Source organism: Sus scrofa, chromosome 9, assembly GCF_000003025.6.
Source record: "Sus scrofa isolate TJ Tabasco breed Duroc chromosome 9, Sscrofa11.1, whole genome shotgun sequence".
NCBI lineage: Eukaryota > Metazoa > Chordata > Mammalia > Artiodactyla > Suidae > Sus > Sus scrofa.
The window spans coordinates 88003964-88024429 of record NC_010451.4 but is presented as its reverse complement, the minus strand read 5'-3'; the positions used below and the strand labels follow the sequence as shown (position 1 = coordinate 88024429).

General features: G+C 35.3%; 1 protein-coding gene and 1 pseudogene across 34 annotated transcripts in view; one reads left to right on the top strand and one right to left on the bottom strand.

Annotated features, from left to right (window-relative positions):
- HDAC9 (histone deacetylase 9) overlaps nt 1-20466 on the bottom strand; it is a 1028404-nt gene that overhangs the window by 168374 nt on the left and 839564 nt on the right. For all 34 annotated transcript variants that reach the window (XM_021102482.1, XM_021102481.1, XM_021102484.1 and 31 more), the window contains 2 exons: nt 15058-15177; nt 14649-14746 (listed from right to left, as the gene is read on the bottom strand). In XM_021102482.1, coding sequence (XP_020958141.1) covers nt 14649-14746; nt 15058-15177 — 218 coding nt within the window. The remainder of the gene's footprint in view (nt 1-14648; nt 14747-15057; nt 15178-20466) is intronic.
- On the top strand, nt 8760-11122 carry LOC110262239 (annotated as a pseudogene).

The window sequence follows — 20466 nt, the reverse complement described above, 5'->3', positions numbered from 1 at the left end:
TTTGTCAGAGAATACTGTTGGAAATAGGGTCATAATGGAACCTTTGGAGACTTTTATATGTCTTGGTACTTCTAAAAGTGACAGTTTATAAACCAGCCAAATGTGTATACTGTTTCTGATGTAATTATGGCCTAATGGCCTTTCTCCTTTTGAAGTGATATAGAGTATAACAGGCTTACATTTTATCAATAATCATGTTTCCTCAAATGTCAACATGATATCTAGCATTGGAATTTAATGAGATCATTTAAGTCCTAGAAATTGTATCAAGGTACACTGCCTTCGAGTTTTTTGCCTGAGGGTGGGTCATAGTCATGAAGACTAGCTTGCGAGGAAGACTAATCGAATTCTTGCTTGCTCTTTGTGGTAAGGACCTGCTAGAGAACACTGTGAATTCTTTCCAGAACCAACTTCTGAGAAATCAGTGAGAGATACAGTGATGCCACTTCAGGAAAGAAAATATTCAGGGAGTTCATTTAGAATTAAAATCATTAAATTGAAAACGTTTTCCCAGACCTAATTTATATTCATAGGGCTCTGAGAACTTCAGAATGATACTTATCTTGCAGTGGAATTGTGGGGAGGGGGAGAACATTAAGAGCTTTCTTTACAGCTCACTTATACTAAAGCACACCCAGGTTTGGTGAACACCCCTGGAAGCCCGCCATGGCCCTCCTCACACATGAGCTTCCTTTCCTCTCCTGCTCCCTCGGGAGGCTTGACCTGGCCATATGCACCAAAGTGCATGCAACTCCAGGCTAACTCCTCCTGGACCAAAACACAGGCAGACCAGTGCGTGAACACACACAACACAGAGACACATCTCTTCCCTACAGCCCTGGCCATAGCCATACAAACTCACAGCTCTTCTAGCCAGTCCAGTCATGTTTTATGGGAGGAAAATAAAAATCTGGGGTTTTGTTTGTTGTTGTTGTTGCTCTTTTTGAAGTATTACAAGAAAAAATGTTGGCAGGCTCATTAGCTGCATCCAGTGTTCACTAGCACACCTATGAAAAAGAGCTATGGGACTGAGCAGCTCTGCTTCTGCTGTTCTTAAAATGACACTTTGCTCTTATCCTAAATAATAGGCTTTTAATAAAAACATCCACCAAAGGCAAACAATTAAACAATACGTAAAGCACCAGGAGGCAACCTCGTGGTTCAGTTACAGTCTGGAGTCATTCCAAAGGAGAACATGTGGATATTTTACAAGGAACAATACACTTTTCCAAAGTTATTATAAAACAACAAAATTTTAAATTGGGCCTCATAAGCCCTTCAAACTTGGTACAGGATTTCATGCTCAGCTCTGACAATGAGATGATCTCTTTACATTCTAATTTCTTCCAAAGCATGTTTTACAGAACAGTGTCAAACATTATATCTACAGATAGACATATCACTGCTTTCTTAGAAGACACTGACAAAATATTAATTGGTTTGTTTTTTAAAAAAATTGACACAGGTAAACTAAGAGACAAGTTATCCTTCTTTTGTACTAATTAATTTTTTTTTATTTGGATTCTGCATTTGATTTGTATCAACTGTTATATCCTCAAATAACTAAACTAAGTGGAATATATTAAACTCCTGACAGACTTCAGTTCTCTAATTTAGAATTTAATCAGATAATTATAAATGAAATCAATAAAATGTGACAAACTGAGATATTATTTATTTCTATCTCTGCCTTTCCACCCACTGAGTCACTTGGAATAATTATATTTATATGGGATAAAGGCATCACTGACTAATTTCTGCAGGGATATTTTTTATTTAGAAGTCCTGAAATATAAAAGGGAATTGATTGTTTCAGAAACTTGTACAAGAGAGAGAATGTGGGTACCCAAAACAAAGTCAGAGGCCCAATGTGCCAACTTGAATATTTAAGAGACATTTTCTAAAACTGAAAGCACAGAACATTGTCATCGAGCTTTCTTTGGGCTATAAAACTTTTAAATTATAAATCTGTGCCAGCTCCATTCTTGTTCTGGATTATAAATAACACTTCATTTCTTTGCCTTTGACTACTGTTTGAGCAAAATGATCATTTCTTGTGAAATTCAGTCCATTTCAATAACTTCAATATTGTTTTAATTTCAAGAAGTTATGAATCAACAAAAAATATACATCCTAGGTGAAATATTATTTTGTTTTTAACTACAACAATATTCATCTTTCCTTAATACATAAGATAATATGTAGATGCTATTTTCTTGATGACATTTTCTGCAACTGCTTTGGGATGTAAAATAATGCCCAAGTTGAGATGGATTAAAAATCCTGCTGTGATTGAAAGGTGACCCAGTCATCCATATCCCCCTTCTCCCATCTACCCCCTTGTTTTTTTGGTTTTTTTTGCTTTTTTTTTTTTTTTTTTTGGCCTACACCCATATCATACAGAAGTTCCCAGGCCAGGGATAGAACCAGAGTCAAGCAGTGACGATGCTGGATCCTTAACCCACTGAGGCACCAGGCAACTCCTCCTATCCACTTATTAAACTGCAAAATATGAATTACAATGGCACGAATGTTACATTGCTGAGCCTTTCCCACTGCAAGTTACATGGTCTATAAGCATGCTGCTGTCTACATGGCTTCACAACAGTAATGCTGCTCTCTTTGGAGAAGATGTTTAGACAACCCATACCCAGGACAGTGGTGCCCCTAAGAAGGAAGGGCAGATTTAAAAGAAATTTAAGGACATCTCCTTACTCTTTTATCTAACTGCCAGAGGAGTTTAAATCTCTACATACATGGGAACACATGTTGATTTACAAGTTTCATGTACCTGACATCATATCATTAGGATGAAATATGTAAAACTGAGACTGTCATTCAGATAGATGATGTCATAGAAAGATCTAGACTACTATTTGAAAATCCTGCCTAACAGAAAATGCTGCAAACTTCAGCCCTGAACCTTAGAAGTAATATCTGCACATATACTGAAGTTCCCAAAGTGGAGTCCTCTATCTGGGAAAATTAATAAGCAAATTTCTATTAATAAAAATTATATTTATCTAGTTAAAAACACTATAAATTAATATTTATGGTGCATTAAAAGAAAAAAGTTCTATCTCTTTTTTCACATTATTTGTCATCACAATAATTTAAAATTAGTTGCAGTAAACTTTAAGTGTGAAATCATGGAAATTGAGGGGAATTATTCGGTTTGGAAAAAAAAAAACACATCAAGACCAAAAGGCGCTGAAATTTGGTCAATAAATAGCTGTTCAATGAAATACAGGATAAGGACTTTTATTTGCCTTTATCTTACCAGTAAATGAAGCATAATCTTAAAATATTCACTGAAACTGTGAAAAAGTGTGACTCCATAGTTTATTCATTATATTTTTCTTCCATTCTAGCTATGTCATATCATAATTAACTACATAACAATTCCATCATTTACTAGATGAGATGATTTAAGTTGATGAACTGATCTGAGCTGCTTGACAATACAAAAAAAAAAAAATCTGCTATTTCTGGCCTAAAAAGTTTCACAATAATATTTCGTGGAAAGCTTTCATTTCCTGATATCTCTGAGTATTACACATATGTTAGGAGGATTTTGTGCAAGGCAAGGGTTTTGTAATCCACCATTCCATCTTGAAAATAAAAACAAATCATTTCTAGTCACGCAAATTGCTTTCTTTCTTAGAAGTGCTAGAGAAGTTAATAGAACATAGCTACTCTTTTAATTAGTCCTTATTTGGAAAACTGCATAATTGCTATACAAATTCCTGGAAATTTTTGGCTTTAAAACTGTTCTCAGTCAGAAAGGAAAAATGTTGTCTTAAAACTTTTACAGTTGATCTGACCTTTTAAAATAATAATAAAAACTATGTTGTAGCATTTGAACTATTTTAAATAGTTCTGCACAGCAGATAATATAATTCACCTTTCAAAACTTCAAGCACTTCAAGATACTTCCTGGACTTTTTCCCTGAGTCCTATACTGTCTAATAACATCATATCTCTTTGATGCTCAGCTCAAAAATGAAGTTTGCAAGTTTCCCAAGGAAGACAGGTGTGCAAAAGATCAATTTACTCCCAGGGTCAAAGAGCAAAATTCTAAGGGTATCTAGAGACACACACCTATAGAAATTGTAATTTTTTGATGAAAATTGGTACAATATGTTCCACAGATGAAAGAGAAAAATGTTCTTAAACTATACTCACTGCTAAAACTAAAGAGCAGATAGAGCTGACAGCTTTCTAAAATTTATTCCTATGGATCTTTTTCTTCTGACCTATTCTGATAAAACTTCTTGAAACATCTCTACACACTGAATATAAAGAATAGAATATGGACAATGAATAAAATTGTAGATCACACTAGCAGTAATTTCATATGTATGGCTCTTCACTGAAATAAAATATCAATAGACGAAAATCATTACTGCTTTGTTCCCAAGACGGATTGACAAGTTCAGATTTGAAGCCCACATCTTCTTTATTAGCCAAGTCTTTCAAAAAGAGAAAATGTGGGCTTGATTTGTGAGCTATGATAAATGGTCTGGGAAAGATGGTAGTAGGGCCAATTTGATATGTACAGTATTTCATATTGGCAAATTGTTTCAAGAAATTCCACCCTCTTTCCCAAAATGTCTTCAACATCCTTGGGAAAATACATACTATCATAAGCATAATATATTTGGTTGTCACTAACAATTGAAAATCCATTTCAAGACTGGGAAGCATCAACCACAGCTCTTATAGACAAAATAAGACCCCAAATCATTTTGCAGTATTGAGTATGATTTTTAAATGACAACAAATCATTCTTTATTTTAAAATTGGATCTAAAAGTTCATTTATCCATCTATGTTCCATTAAAATTTAATTTGGGTTTTCTCAAGCTCAATCATATACCCATTCCAAAAAATCTGAATGTGTACATAATATGAAAATACTTCTTTTGACAAAAAAGGAAAAAATGGACCTCCATGTACAGAGTCTGGTTATCAAAAGCAAAAAAAATTATAGGGCTTTTATCTGAGAGTCTCTCTTAGTGTGTCATATGAGGAAAGGCACAAAGAAAAGTGGTTTGAAATTATTATATAATACAAGGGGAGTGAAAATCTAGGAGTTATTTTCAATTTTTAAAATAGTGTTACCATTTTAGATGTCCAAAGCAAATGCTGGACACTTTTAAATGAATTGGCAAAGAATTTCTCATTATATTATTGTTTTGTTATCCCTATTCTTGACAGAGGAGCTACAGTTTATAGCTTAGGGCCAAAGAAGTTCTGTCTCTACCGTCATGCTTCTTGCCACCCATCCCTAATTACCATTAACCAGCTATGTGACATCAGGAAACTGAAATTCAAAAGGGGCTTGATATTTTCTCCGGAAACTGGGAGCACTTAGTTCAATAACCTGTAAAGACAAAATGAGCAACTAGCAAATATTAAGTCCTCAATGAATGTTCTGTATTACTATGTTATTATTATCACTACATTACATAGTATTATTATTATTATTATTATTATTGTCTTTTTAGGGCCACACCCTTGGCACATGGAGGTTCCCAGGCTAGGGGGTCTAATCAGAGCTGTAGCCACAGCAATGCGGGATCTGAGCCACGTCTGCGACCTATACCACAGTTCATGGCAACGCTGGATCCTTAACCCACTGAGCAAGGCCAGGGATCAAACCCACAACCTCATGGTTCCTAGTCAGACTCATTAACCACTGAGCCATGATAGGAACTCCTACTATGGATTATTTTAATAATGCTTTTACTTTTTATTCTCTTAGCATGAAATTTCATTAAAATATGATAAAAGTAAGAACAATAACCATAAAAATATTTACTTAGTTATCATTACCAACAAGAGAAAGTAAGTATTTACTATGGTCTCCTCTCATTTCTCAGACAGAATTAAGGAACCTCTAAATTTCAGACTCTGCGTGGGACAAGAATATTTAGATGTAAGTGTTATAAATTAGTTATAGTAAGGATGATATGTTTGATAAAACAACAGGGAGAGAAAATATTGTACTTATTTGTGTGTCCTAATTCAAGTTATCTACTATCATTCAATGGTAAATATAACCATTATTTAGATACTCCAGGCTAACCGTTACTGACTAGTTGTCTGAGGAGAACCTGCTTTATGAATGTGACAATGAAGGGCTCTATTCTCTGCTCCCACCTTAAATCAATGATTTTCTATTTTTATCATAAGCACGGGAGAAATCACAGGAAGTCCTGTTTTAAAGATGCTGCATCCATAGCAGAATTGACAGTTTGAGGAAGTGACAACAGATATGTTATCTGGTGAAATTTTCAGTCAGTTTTGTATTAACGGATTTTAAACTTGCTTATATCATGAAAGCAAATAGGTATCAACCAAAGACAGCAGAAAGAAATACAGGCTGTTTGGACTATTTGTATATGATCAACTGATTCAGCTACTTTGACCACATAACATATATACTAATTTTTAAACATTCTGTTGGTTATATGGTCAAGTACTTTAACAAAGGCTACCAATGTAAACACAAACACATGTTGATTTGTAAGCACAAACACATGTTGATTAAATATAGACACTTTGTCAGTGAAAAGTAGAAAAAAAGCAAGTATTTGACAATAAAGATAACAAAAGTTTTGACTAGATATTTATTTTCTAGATTAGACAACTTGCTTAAATCCCCCTTTTTATTTGGCATGCTGACAAGCTCAGTGAAACAAAATCATTCTTGGTAAGAGTTTTTCCCCGTAGGTGAACATGACTGAAGAGCTGATATTTATAGACCCTTTGTCTATTGGAAATCCTTATTATAAACAAATATTAATTGTGGTAACTACAGACTATAACACACTGGTTATATCTTGTTTTATTTCCTTTTTTTTTTTTTTGTAATTTTTTTGGTCGTGAGGGTGCACCCACAACATACGGAAGTTCCCAGGCTAGGGGTCGAATTGGAGTTATAGCTGCTGCCCTAGGCCACAGCCACAACGATGCCAGATCTGAGCCATGTGTAAAACCTACACCACAGCTCATGGCAACACGGGATCTTTAACCCACTGAGAGAGGCCAGGGATTAAACCTGTGTCCTCATGGATGCTAGTCAGATTCGTTTCTTCTGAGCCATGATGGGAACTCCTATTTCTAAGAACACATATCTAACCCACTCATTTAGCCAGTATTTAGCATGTGCCAAATGAGTCATTTATTATTTCATCAATACCTTCTAAATGTAAAGGACTAGTACCTATTTTTTGAAATTAAAAATCCATACAGAGATTGTCCTTAATTCACTGATTCATTCATTTATCTATCCAATAAAATACACATAATTTCAAGGACTACTAATATTTTACTTCTATGTTGGAAATTGCCACTCATTTTTTTAAAACACGTGGAGCTGTTTTCCCCATTAGATTCATTTGGAAGCATGAGATACATATTATCTCTTGCCCTCTGTAAACAAACTATTAATATTGTTAAAATAACCATACTACTCAAGGTAATCAACAGATTAAATACAATTCCTATCACATTACCAATGGCATTTTTCACAGAACTAGAACAAATAATTTAAAAATTTACATGGAAACACAAAAGACCCCTAATAGGCCAAACAAAATTTTTCTGAGAAAGAACAGAGCTGGAGGAATCATGGGCCCTGACTTCAGACTATACTACAAAGCTACAATCATCGAAACAGTGTGGTCCTGGCCCAAAACACAAACACAGATCAATGGAACAGGACAGAGAGCCCAGAAATAAACCCACACACCTATGGTTAGTTATTCTATGACAAAGGAGGCAAGAATACACAACTTAGAAGACACAATTTCTTCAGTAAGTAGTGCTCAGAAAACTGGACAGCAACATGTAAAAGAATGAAGTCAGAACATTTTCTAACATCATATTAAAAAATTCAAAATGAATTAAAGACCTAAATATAAGGCTGGATATTATAAAACTCTTAGAGTAAAACACAGGCAGAACACTGACATACATTGTAGCAGTATTTTTTTTTTATCTAAAGCTAAGGAAATAAAAGCAAAAATAAACAAATGGGACTTAATTAAACTTAAAAGCTTTTGCACAGCAAAGAAAACCATCAACAAAATGAAAAGAAAACCTACTGAATGGGAGTAAATACTTGCAAATGATATGACTGGTAAGGGGTTAACATTCAACATATATAAACAGTTCATACAACTCAACATCAATAAAGTAAAAAACCTGATTTTAAAAATGGGTAGAAAAACCGAATAGACGTTTTCCCAAACAGAAAATGCAGATGGCCAAGAGACATGAAAAGATGCCCAACATCACTAGTCATCAGGGAAATGCAAATCAAAACCACAATGAGCTATCATCTTACAGGATAATATCAGGATGGCTATCACCAAAAAGAAAACAAATAACAAATGTTGGTGAGAATGTGGAGAAAAATCCTTGTATGCTATTGGTGGGAATGTAAATTGGTGCAGCCACTGTGAAAAGCAGTATGGAGGTTTCTCAAAAAGCTAAACATACAACTATCATATGACCCAGCAATTTTACTCTTGAAAATACACATGGAAAAAACAAAAATACTAATTGAAAAACATGTATGCATCCCAAAATTCATGGCCACAAATTTACAATTGCCAAGATATGGAAACAACCTAGGTGTCCATCAACAAAGTACAAAGAAGATGCGGCATATGCATATATAATGGAATATTACTCAGCCATAACAGAGTGACATGTTGCCATTTGCAGCAACATGGATGCACTTGGAGGATATTATGCTAGATGAAATAAGTCAGAGAAAGACAACTATTGTATGTTTTCACTTAGCTGTGGAATCTAAAAAATAAGACAAACTAGTGAATGTAAGTAAATAGACTCAGACTCATAGATGTAGAGAACAAACTGGTGGTTACCAGTGGGGCGGGGCAGTAAAGGGGTGGCAATTAAGAGGTACAAACTATTATGTACAAAATAAGCTATAAGGATATATTTATAACACAGGTAATATAGTCAATATCTTATAATAACTACAAATGAAGTATGACTTTAAGAATTGTGAATTACTATATTGTACACCTATAACTTATATAATACTGTACACCAACTATACTTCAATTTAAAAAATAATCATACGTAATCACTATAACATTTGCAGAAGTCTTAAAGAATTAATCTTTAGAAAAAGTATGTTGTCCAGTGCTCATCTAGGGACTATGGATAAGACAGAACCATTGGAACAATCTTTTGAAGTAACTAGAACAGACGTGCTAAGCGGGCATTCCCCAAATAGATGTTTAATGAAGAGACAACATTTGACATTGTTACAAACAAATGAATGGATGCTCAAAGTTCTTTGTAAAACATACTCCTTGAGGGGCCAAGAGACAGTTAGGTTTCATGGCTCCCTCAGACTTTTGCTGAATTCACTTAATACCTGGGGTTTCTAATGTTTCTACTGTACTGTATCATTTCTTTTTTGTTCTCTTATTCATTTATTAACTGATAATTCTGCCAGTATTACTGAATCGCTCTTCTTTACCATGCTGTGTACTAGCCATCTGTGATTTAGTTCAAGGGGGAAAAGGACTTGGTGTTTCAGTGTAAGTTCACTATGCTTTATCACACCTTAGTCTTTGAAGTTGTGAACAGGAGAAAAGATGGCAGCGTGGCAGGTAGATTTCAGAGCCACATCATAGCCCTTCCAATGAGTATTCTGTGGCTTTTACAAACAGATTAAGAAACAGTCATAAGGTGTGTAAAATTTATAATCTAGAACCTAGCATATTTGACCTTAATACGAATATACATAATTACTTTATAAAATGATAGTGTTAGAAATATATTTTTGTTGAACATAAAAAGTTATATATTACTGAATATTTTTAAAACTCTTGTGAAAAATCCAAAGCGTATCCTTCATTATTTCAGAAATGAATGAAAACTGCACAGAAGAAATAATTAGGCCTTTTTTTTTCTGGTTAGCAGCCTGAGATGACCTCCCAAAAATGGTTCAATAGTCACTTGACCCAGCAAATCCCACAAAATCATGCAAATTAAGAGGTTCAAATTTTTGTATTCACTTTAAGAACTCTTGTGAAACTGTCCAGGCCATTAAGGGCATGCATATCTGAAAAGTCACCAAGTATCTGAAGGATGTCACTTACAGAAGCCATGTATGCCATTTCGTCTTTACAATGCTGGAGTTGGTAGGTGAGCCCAGGCCAAACAATGGGGCTGGACACAGGGTTGGTGGTCCAAAAGCAGTGTCGAATTTTTATTGCACATGCTCAAAAATGCAGACAGTAATGCTAAATTTAAGGGCTTAGGTGTAGATTCTCTGGTCACTCAGCACATCCAGGTAAACAAAGTCCCTAAGATGCAGTGCAGGACTTAGAGAGCTCAGAGTCGGATGAACCCTTAGATGAGTTCTCCCTACTACATTGAGATGATCCTTACTGAAAAAGAGCAATTGTTTCTAAGCCAGAAGAGGAGGTTGCACAGAAGAAAAAGATATTCCAGAAAAAAATGAAGAAACAAAAACTTATGGCCCAGAATTAATCCCCCCCCAAAAAAATGCAAATAAAATTTAACAAAAATAAATAATTAGTTATCTGAACTAATTTAGATATTCTATTATATTGTTAAAACTATCTTTAAAACTTAAAGCAAACATGTAAATGTTTGGTTTGCCTGCAGTTTTCTTTTTGCCATAGAAAAAGCACACAACTGAAACCACAAGGGTAATACAGGTGACAGATAGCAGCTATCTTATATCCTACTATAAATGGAGCTTCAGAAAGACAAGCTTTCCTTCCAACATGCTTATTACAGTCCAGAAACAATTAAAAATTAAGAGAAAATAAAAGGCACCCTTTACTTTTCCCCTACCTCTGCACCCCTACACGGAGGCCAGAAAGATCTCCAGTTTCAATATTTTCTAAATAAAATAAAATATAATTAAAAAGGATTGTATTAAGAAGTATATGCCTATAAAATAACACTACATTAAAAATTATTTGAGAGTCTATTTCACAAGAGCCCCACATTAGAAAGGGATATATATATAATTAGATGGGCAGGAGTTCCCGCCGTGGCGCAGTGGTTAACGAATCCGACTAGGAACCATGAGGTTGCGGGTTCGGTCCCTGCCCTTGCTCAGTAGGTTAACGATCGGCGTTGCCGTGAGCTGTGGTGTAGGTTGCAGACGCGGCTCGGATCCCGCGTTGCTGTGGCTCTGGCGTAGGCTGGTGGCTACAGCTCCGATTCAACCCCTAGCCTGGGAACCTCCATATGCAGCGGGAGCGGCCCAAGAAATAGCAACAACAACAACAACGAAAAGACAAAAAAAAAAATTAGATGGGCAGTTTTTTGCCTACAGAAGACTTTATGAAGTATAATACACCTGCCACACCACACCACCCTCATGCTCTTGAGCCCACAGAGCAGGACCATTTTATGACTCCATGCTTTTCATAGTCTGTTCTCTCTGCCTAGTATGAATCCAATTCTTTTACCCCTTGAAAACCTTCACTTATCCTTAGAAGTACAGGTACATGATTGAAGCCTTTCCTGAAACTCTTCAGGAAGAATTCATCATTTTATCCTCTCTATGTCTAAGGACATCTGTTCTCTAGAACAAGAAGTATCTCTTGTATTATGTTCCCTAAAAGCAAATCAGCTCTAAATTCCAAGTGCTCGTCATTGTACCTGGCATATACTATGTGTTGGGTGACTATTTTGTGAATAAATAGTATTAGTAAATAGTAAATAAATAGTATTCACTATTTTGTGAATAAATAATAAAGGACTGACTTTCTTGATTCCTCATAACAAGTTTACATGAATTTTTAGTTACACGTGTTGAATGGCAAGTGGATATGGTACAGTTCAAAATTAACAAAACAATTACAGTTTAAATCTGTTCTTAAATAACTACAAATATTAAAAGCCACAATTTTACATTTCTGCAGCCTACCTAAAAATGCTGCTTCTCTGCTAATCAAGGCTGGCTATAGTGACTGCACTGGAGAGTTTATAAAAGTTTACTAAAATAAAGCATCCACATTCCAGGCAAAGAGAACGTGCCATTCTTGAGGATATTCAACCACTTTCGGGAGCACCTGATTCATGTTATCATATCAATCAAAAAAAATAGTGTATATGTCATATTTATTTTCACATTAAAGAAATTGTTGTGTTCCAAGGGGTTCTTTCTTTTTTTTTTTTTTTTAATTTTTATAGCCACATATGGGCCAGGGATGGAACCCACACCTCCGCAGTGGCTTAAGTGGCTGCGGTCAGATTCGTAATCCACTGTGCCACAATGGGAACTCCTAAAAGGGGTTTTTAAAAAATAATATCTGGAGTTCCCGTGTGGGGCAGTGGTTAACGAATCCGACTAGGAACCATGAGGTTGTGGGTTCGATCCCTGGCCCTGCTCAGTGGGTTAAGGATCCGGTGTTGCCGTGAGCTGTGGTGTAGGTCGCAGATGCGGCTCGGATCCCACGTTGCTGTGGCTATGGTGTAGGCCGGTGGCTACAGCTCCAATTCGACCCCTAGCCTGGGAACCTCCATGTGCCAAGGGAGTGGCTCAAGAAAAGGCAAAAAGACAAAAAAATAATAATAAATAAAAATAAAAAATAATATCTCATCCACTTTTAACTTTGTTGTGACAGAACAAACAGGTACAAAACATAAATTATCTTTCCCTATTGTGAACATTGTGATCCATTCTTAGGTAAAGCTATAGTACCACAAACAGTATTATGATAATAAAAAACTAATAATCCTGTATTGCAGACCAATGGATATGGTCATATGTGAGAAGAAAGTTAAGAACCTAATATGTGTATCATCTAAGTTAACTTCATAAACAGACAAATTCATATGTGAGATAATATAAAAGTCTAAGTTAACTTCATAAACAGACAAATTCATATGTGAGATAATATAAAAGTCTATTTTCCCATTAGAATTACTTTTAAGTTATTAAGTTGCAAAAATAGGAAAAAAGAATGTGTAATATTGAAACTCCCATAGTTTCTTAATTTTTTTTTACTGCTAAATAGCATGAAATATATTCATACATGACCCAAGTCAAAGTAAATGAACTTATTTCAGCTATTCATTCTATGAAATATAGATAACATGAGTATATTTTTTCAAAGTACAAATCTGAAATATGAGTAGAATGTTCCTCAAATATCAAAACAAATATATTTATTTCAATGTGTAGTCTTGAAAATAGCAGTTTTCTTTTTTTTTTTTTTTGTCTTTTCTAGGGCTGCACCCGTGGCATATGGAGGTTCCCAGGCTAGGGGTCTAATTGGAGCTGTAGCTGCCAGCCTATGCCAGAGCCACAGCAACTCAGGATCTGATCCGAGCCACATCTGTGACCTATACCACAGCTCGCAGCAACGCCGGATCCTTAACCCACTGAGCTAGGCCAGGGATTGAACCTACAGTCTCATGGTTCCTAGTTGGATTCATTAACCACTGAGCCACGAAGGGGAACTCCGAAAATAGCAATTTTCTATCATTTTTCTTGGGCCTGTTTGCAAATAAGAAATGACTTTTAATGAGAAATTGAAATATGCATGATACACAGGACAAGAGAAACCTGGCAAAACTTCACTGACTGAAAATTTTCCTTATGTAATTCAGACACATTATCAATAGGATTTTTTCCCTTGGAAATTTATAAATGCTAATTTTTTTAAGAAAATGCTTCTAACATTGTTTATCATGCAATTATTTGTTTTGCTTTCAAATAAACATCCAAAAATCAAACATTACTAATCGGTTAAAATCTCCTAAAATATTGCAAGTGAGACACACATAATCTGATATTTCTTCATAAAATAGTGACCTTTCCAAAAATTTTTAACTTGAGAAAGTAAATGCCTCGAAAAAACTATATCCAAAAATAAAATTTTAAATTGGTTGTATTTCTTGTTTAAATTAATTTGAAGAATTTTTAAAGGAAAAAGGTAGAATGCAATATGTACATATTAATATACACTTTAATTACTGCCTATATTTTCTAAAGAAACTGAATACAACCAATTCATCAGTTGGTGTTTTAATGTGAGAGAGAAAAATACACATATTATGAGAGGCAAAAGTCATTTACTCAACCACGAAATAAGATTGCCTAGGCCAGTGTTTCAAATGTGAGTTAGCTCCTCAGAACTAAGAATGCCAAGTGGTGCTATGAGCAAAAGAAATCTGATAGTCCAATGAAGTTTAGGAAATGCCCATTCAAAAAAGTTAAATAAGTAGTGAAGGACTTCCTGTAGCATTTAATATGCTAATGTCCATTCTAAATCACATCATATGTTACGATACAGAATTTTCCAGAACTACTTAATAAAATATCCCCCCCACCTTTTTTTTTTTTGGCAGGGAAAAGGGAGTATGCCTGGCCATTGGCCAACATACCTATACAACTACAACAAGGTTTTGATATACCTTTATTTCTTACACATACTCCTTATATGACTTTGTAGCAATATTCAGGCCCCATAAACCAAACATGTTTTTGAAGCTTTGATAGAATGGCTCCTTTAGCCACTTTCCCTTAGTTAGAAATAAATATTTAATGTTGTTTCAATGGACACTTGCTTTCTATTTGCCACTTTCAGGAAAAGAAGTACCAACCTGAATGCTTCAAGGTACTCGATATCACCCATGGGAGGATCAAGGCCACCTGTCCAGGCAATATTTATATTGTATCCTTCTCCAAGGCCTGTTCCAACCTAGGAAAAGAAAAACCACACCACAGTGGGTAGAGAAGAGCACAGAGAAGAAGCAAGAAAAGAGGAACACAAACACATGTGAGCTCTTGAAATAAACATCAAACAACATGTCAAATCAGCCCAACCTTGCTTGACAACCAGTGCTCTGGGTTATGCACTTGTTCTGCACTGGTTCTTGGTCCCGTGGGACAATTCAGTAATCTCGTGTAATTTAAAACACCAGCAAAGGACAAGAAAATTAGGGGTAATCATGCAATGCAATTACCTGAAAGATACAAATAAAAGTGGGGCTCTAAAGAAATAAACCGAACCTCATTTGGGGCTCCACTGCCAGGGAAAAAGTTCCCTTCATCATAGCGATGGAGTGAAATATACAGGATGCTGGGGTCGGCATAAAAGGCCTGCTGTGTACCATTTCCATGGTGAACATCCTACAGGGAAAAGAAAATAGATGATAAATACAGTCACATCTAACTCTGTGTGAAGACAACTTTGCTGATTTCAGGTTCCCTGCCTTTTTCTACCCTACCCTCCTGCTCATTTTCTGTCTTCTATGTCCCTATTTCTTTCTTCTGTTCAGCTTGCTTCCACACCACCCCCTTTACTTCCTGAACTTTCAGGCAAATTACCCTTTAATGCACTCATTTTTTAAACTGGCTTCTAAAAATCAGGAAACCACAGCGAACATGCCCTGGAGACTCCAGATGAGCAGTCATTGAGAAAGCCCAGTCCTTTGGTACAATTAGATATTTATACACCGGCCCTTTGTACTCTTTGCTTCAGTGATGGAATCTCGCATCCTGTTTTATGGAGGAATTTTATGACTTATTAACTGCCAACAGTTCATAACCCCTCAGGCTTAATTAACTAGCCTCATTGGCCTCTGAAGAAAGACTAATGTTTAAACTACAAACTAGTATTCTGCAGAAGGATCTATGGCTTTCAGAGCATTTTCGCAATTCTTGACAGAACACTAAACATACGTGTATGCATTGATTTGCCAAGTCCCACCATTAAGGTCAAAGGCTTTGCAACCAGCTGAGTAAATTGGCTTTCTTGAAGCGTTCAGTTCAGTTAGCAGTCCCTCAGCAGTTAGAATGACTTCAAAAGAGATGCCAGATGCAAAAAGGACTTCGTACTTTATTTTAGTAAAATCGTGACGGCAAGAGTCGAAGACACAGGAGCATGAGCTCATTAGCTATTAAATCACTTGGGCCAAAGCAGAAAGATGGCATAGACTTTATGCAATCTTATCCAATCTGGCTAATTTTAATATTATGTTATGGCTCTCTTCCCAGCCTCCTTCCTCCTCTTTTTCTTTCCCTACACCACTCCCCCTTCCCACAAAGAGAGAGAAAATAAAAGTCTGTTTCATTATAATGAAAGAAAAAAAAATCTTAGGACATTTGTATTTGATAATGATATAAAAATTAATAGTTCTTTTTTCTAATTGTTTTATGATATAAACATGTTGGAATTGATAAAAGATATGGGAAAAACAAAACTAACAGCATTTTTAAAAATTTCTCCCTGAAAGACCTCGTGTTAAAAAGCTCAATTAATATGCTTCCTAATAGTTTCTGAACAGAACAAAATAAATGATTCTTAAAACTAAATAATCTACATATTTGTACTTAATATAATGCTACTGCTACATGTGTAACTTACAGTTTCAGGTTCTATTATAAAAATATTTTGGTCACTTGTAACTATACACTTACATTGTACTTTATATCAGTAAGAGTCACACTATTTTCAACAATGATGCCTACAATTTTTGAGTTGGGCATTACATTAAATATCTTGCCTGGATTATTTAACAGTCATTTGAGGTGTATGATATTATCCCTAATTTAAAAGGTAAATAGACTGAGACTTAACAGAATTTCAGTAATTTTTGCAAGACTGGGTTGTGAATCCACTTCTTACTCCAAAGACCAAACTCATAACCATTATACTGTTAACTGACACTTACATTCATTATCTCTTTGATCCTCTTAGTAAACCTATGAAGTGAGACTAGTGGTCATTATTGCTCCTTATTGAGGTTTACATAACTTGTCTCTATTTCAGCCTCCATCCCAGAACTCCCTTACTAGACACCACCAAAACCTGAAAGCCTGCACTGAGCTTGCTATTCACAGGGTAGACACCTTTCTTTTATATAGTACATATTTTCAAAATAAGTAAGGAGTCATAAAATATTGAGGAAGATAATGCATCTTTTAAGAAACTTATTCTAACTAAAGGCATACACATATCAGGGGAAAACTTAGCTTACTGGAAATATATTAATTCCTGGATTTCTGAATGTTGAAAGGAAAGGAAGGAGGAGATAGCAAAACTATTTTCCTTTATGAGAAGAAAAATAAAACAATTTAATCCACAATGTCTTTTGAATTTGCTACTAGATACCTAGAGGATGGGCAAACAAAATACTTTGAAAAATAACAGCGATGGAATGCCTGATTCTTACTACATATAGAATTTTAAGTCAACATTGCAAGAAAAGTTTTGCTCTAGGTCTAAATATAACCACAGTTTGAAAATCAGAAAAATACTGCCTTGATGTTGTAAAGGTTTATTTAAGGAGGTCAAATAAAAAATCATTTGTCTTAGATATGAAGTCGTCTGTTCTACAAAAAATGTGTTGGGGACTTACTGTTGCATAAATTTCAGAATAAGAAATATAGCCTTGCCCGTAGCACAATAAGGTTTCAGCAGATATTATTTATTTAAAATTCACAAATCCATTCTAAAAATACTTGGACAATCCTCGATTCCATATTTATATTCACAAAATATTTAGAGATAAAGGTAATTCCAAATGTGCCTTTTGTTTTGGGCAACAATTTACATCTTTGAGAATATTTTTTTCAACTTTCTCTAAAAATATACATATTTTTTTTTCTCCATAGCAACAAATATAGACCAGATCAATATAAGAAAACTATTGGTGATTATGATACTTATTAAAGTAATGAAATAAACCAAATCATGAATAGCTTCAAAATAGATCTTGTATCTAAGATTTGCTGAGAAATGCTAAAAAAAAATCATTTCAATATTTTACCAGTTAAATATATACTGAGAAAATTTATTCTATACAAGGATTTAGTGCCAGTATGTTTTTATTACAAAGTTAAAATAGTGTTGAATAAATTATATATTCTACCAACAAATGTTATCACTTATAATTATTTAGCTTGGCACTTATAACAATTCTTTGGTCAGGTTTGGTGCCAAAAATGGAACTGACTAAAATCTAAGGACATTTGAAGTGTCTTTTTTTTTTAAATGAAATGAGCCTAAAAACATTTTTTTTTTCCAACTAAAAGTCACATTACATAAAAGCTACCTGAGTTATGCAAGCAAACCCTACTTCCAGGACAAGTTCATGCTCTGAACACAATGGCCAGTCTCTCAGAACCTGAAAAGCAAGTGCACCTGCTCCCTCTCCTCACCACTCTGAATGCCTTTGGAATCTTCCCCAGAAGAACTAGAATGAATAAGTTCCACAGATCATCTAGAATCATTCCTGTCTAAAATACTCAATGCCTCTCAATTTGGCTGTGGCCTTAAATAAGGGCTGAATTAGAGCTGTGACTCTTCACTTACAAGGCATATAAAAATGCTGAATCTAGCTGCTGTACAATGGAGTAGCTCTGCCTCCTGTTGGCCCAGGAATTGGTGGAGTTGGTTCGTACCAATTAGCTAAAGTTAATGGCTTTGGATATGCAGGAATGAAGTTCTTCTGCCCCTGAAGAACCTTCACTTCTCCTCTGCTGACTCGCAGAACAGACCTGTCAGCCAGGGAGAACGGATGTCTCAGAGCCACGTGGCACTTTAAAACTTCCTTCTCGGCAGCTGGAAGAAACAGGGGAATTTCCTCAAAGTATCCCTGCAGCTGCAGAATTTGGAAGACTTGAAAGTAAGAATATGCAGGCTGGTGGTGATCTCAGAAGCAACTCTTTGGACAGAACCTCATATGTTTGGAGAATATAAAACAAAAACTTCTCTTCTATGACAGCCTGCTGGGAAATCAGTATCCTTTATGTAGGATAATGGAGCAAATTCATAATCAAAGGCCAATAAGCTTACAGGATACTCCTTGGAGCTACTTATTTTATAAATCATATCAAATTATCTTTAGCAACTTTTTATTCTTCTATTAATATACAAAAACAAAACTTTACACACAAATCCTCTGAGGTACAAAATACCCACCCATCACAAGTCAGGCATTTTAGCTTTCAAGTCTATCAGATGCCACAAGTGTGCTTTCAAAGAGTCTCTCTCTTAATAGTTTTTACCTCCACAGAACCATCGGAAAGTAATATTTAAAAATTCTTAAGGCTAGGATGACAGTTCACCAACCTCCTTCCTACATAATTTTGACAAGTTTAGAAAGCACAGAAAAATTTCCTCACAACCTCTGGTCTTCATTTGCTACCCTTTCTTCAAGTTTTTGGCTTATCTTTCTAGCACAACTTTAGAGTTCTAGAAGTATATAAACTATTTTAAAAATTTGCTATCTTACAAATCATACAAACCAATAATTATTTATCATTTTAAATGTCATTTTATAAGTCCATGGGAAAATAGGTACTGATGTCCTCATTTTGGTAAAATTTTAAGGTCTTGCTGCTGTAGTATATCTAGGCCTTCAACACATTTCTTTAATGGTGAACTGTGACCTACAGTGAAACTTAAGCATGTTTGGAAAATACATGGGAAGTTGGGTCTCGGTACTCAGCACCAAAGTACCTGCAGGAAGGCTACAAATACACTATGTGGAAAACATTTGTTCCTACCAAACACTAGAAATGGTTATCAGTCTTTCGTTCCTTTTATCTCTATTTTAACTTGACTAAGTATTTCTTCAGCTGGCTTTGTTTGTGCTCTCTGTCCTTTGCTGTGCCTGTTTAACTGAATCAGAAGGCCGGACGGTGAGGCCACGACTTCCCAATAAGATTTAATTATGAGTGCAGATATGAACAAGATTTAGACTATTAAGCTTTGCACTTCAAAAAAACTTTTAACATATTTTGCCTTTAAATCTTTTATCACCTGCAAAAATTAATTAAGTACAGATGTAGCAGGTTCGCTTTGGATGCCAGGGTTCATTTCCTGTCTATGCTTTGTCAGACAACCTATTACACCTCCTCGTGAACTGGAGGCAAACCGAAAACGGGGCTCATAAATCACCAGTCAGCTCTCTTTTGCCCTTTCCTGGGTTGGTCCTTTGGTATGGGGCAGATCTCCAGCTCATTATTCATGAATATACTACAGACAACATGCCAAGTGTCATCTGCATTTAAACAAACCATTTGTTAAACAAATTATAACTATTGTGTAAGAATGTATCATGTTAAAATGCAAGATGAATCTAATGCCTCTGACTTTTAATCACTCAGGGTTCCTGCCGGGAGTCATCCCAAACTGGCATACATGATCTGAGATCTTTTCAGAAAGAATGACATGCTGACTTGTTTTAATAATACCACTGTTGCACAACAAGCAACATGATTGCTAACCAGGGGAAGTAGCCAATTGGTTACCAAAGCAACAGCATTCTTTCCAGCACATCTGACTATTTAAAGTCTATATTCTGTAGGGAAAAGTAAATTCAGGTTCTGTTGGGTTATTTTAACTGTGGAAGTATCAATTCATTTAAGGATCATAAAAGTTGCCCTGATCTGCGCCTTCTTCTCATTAAA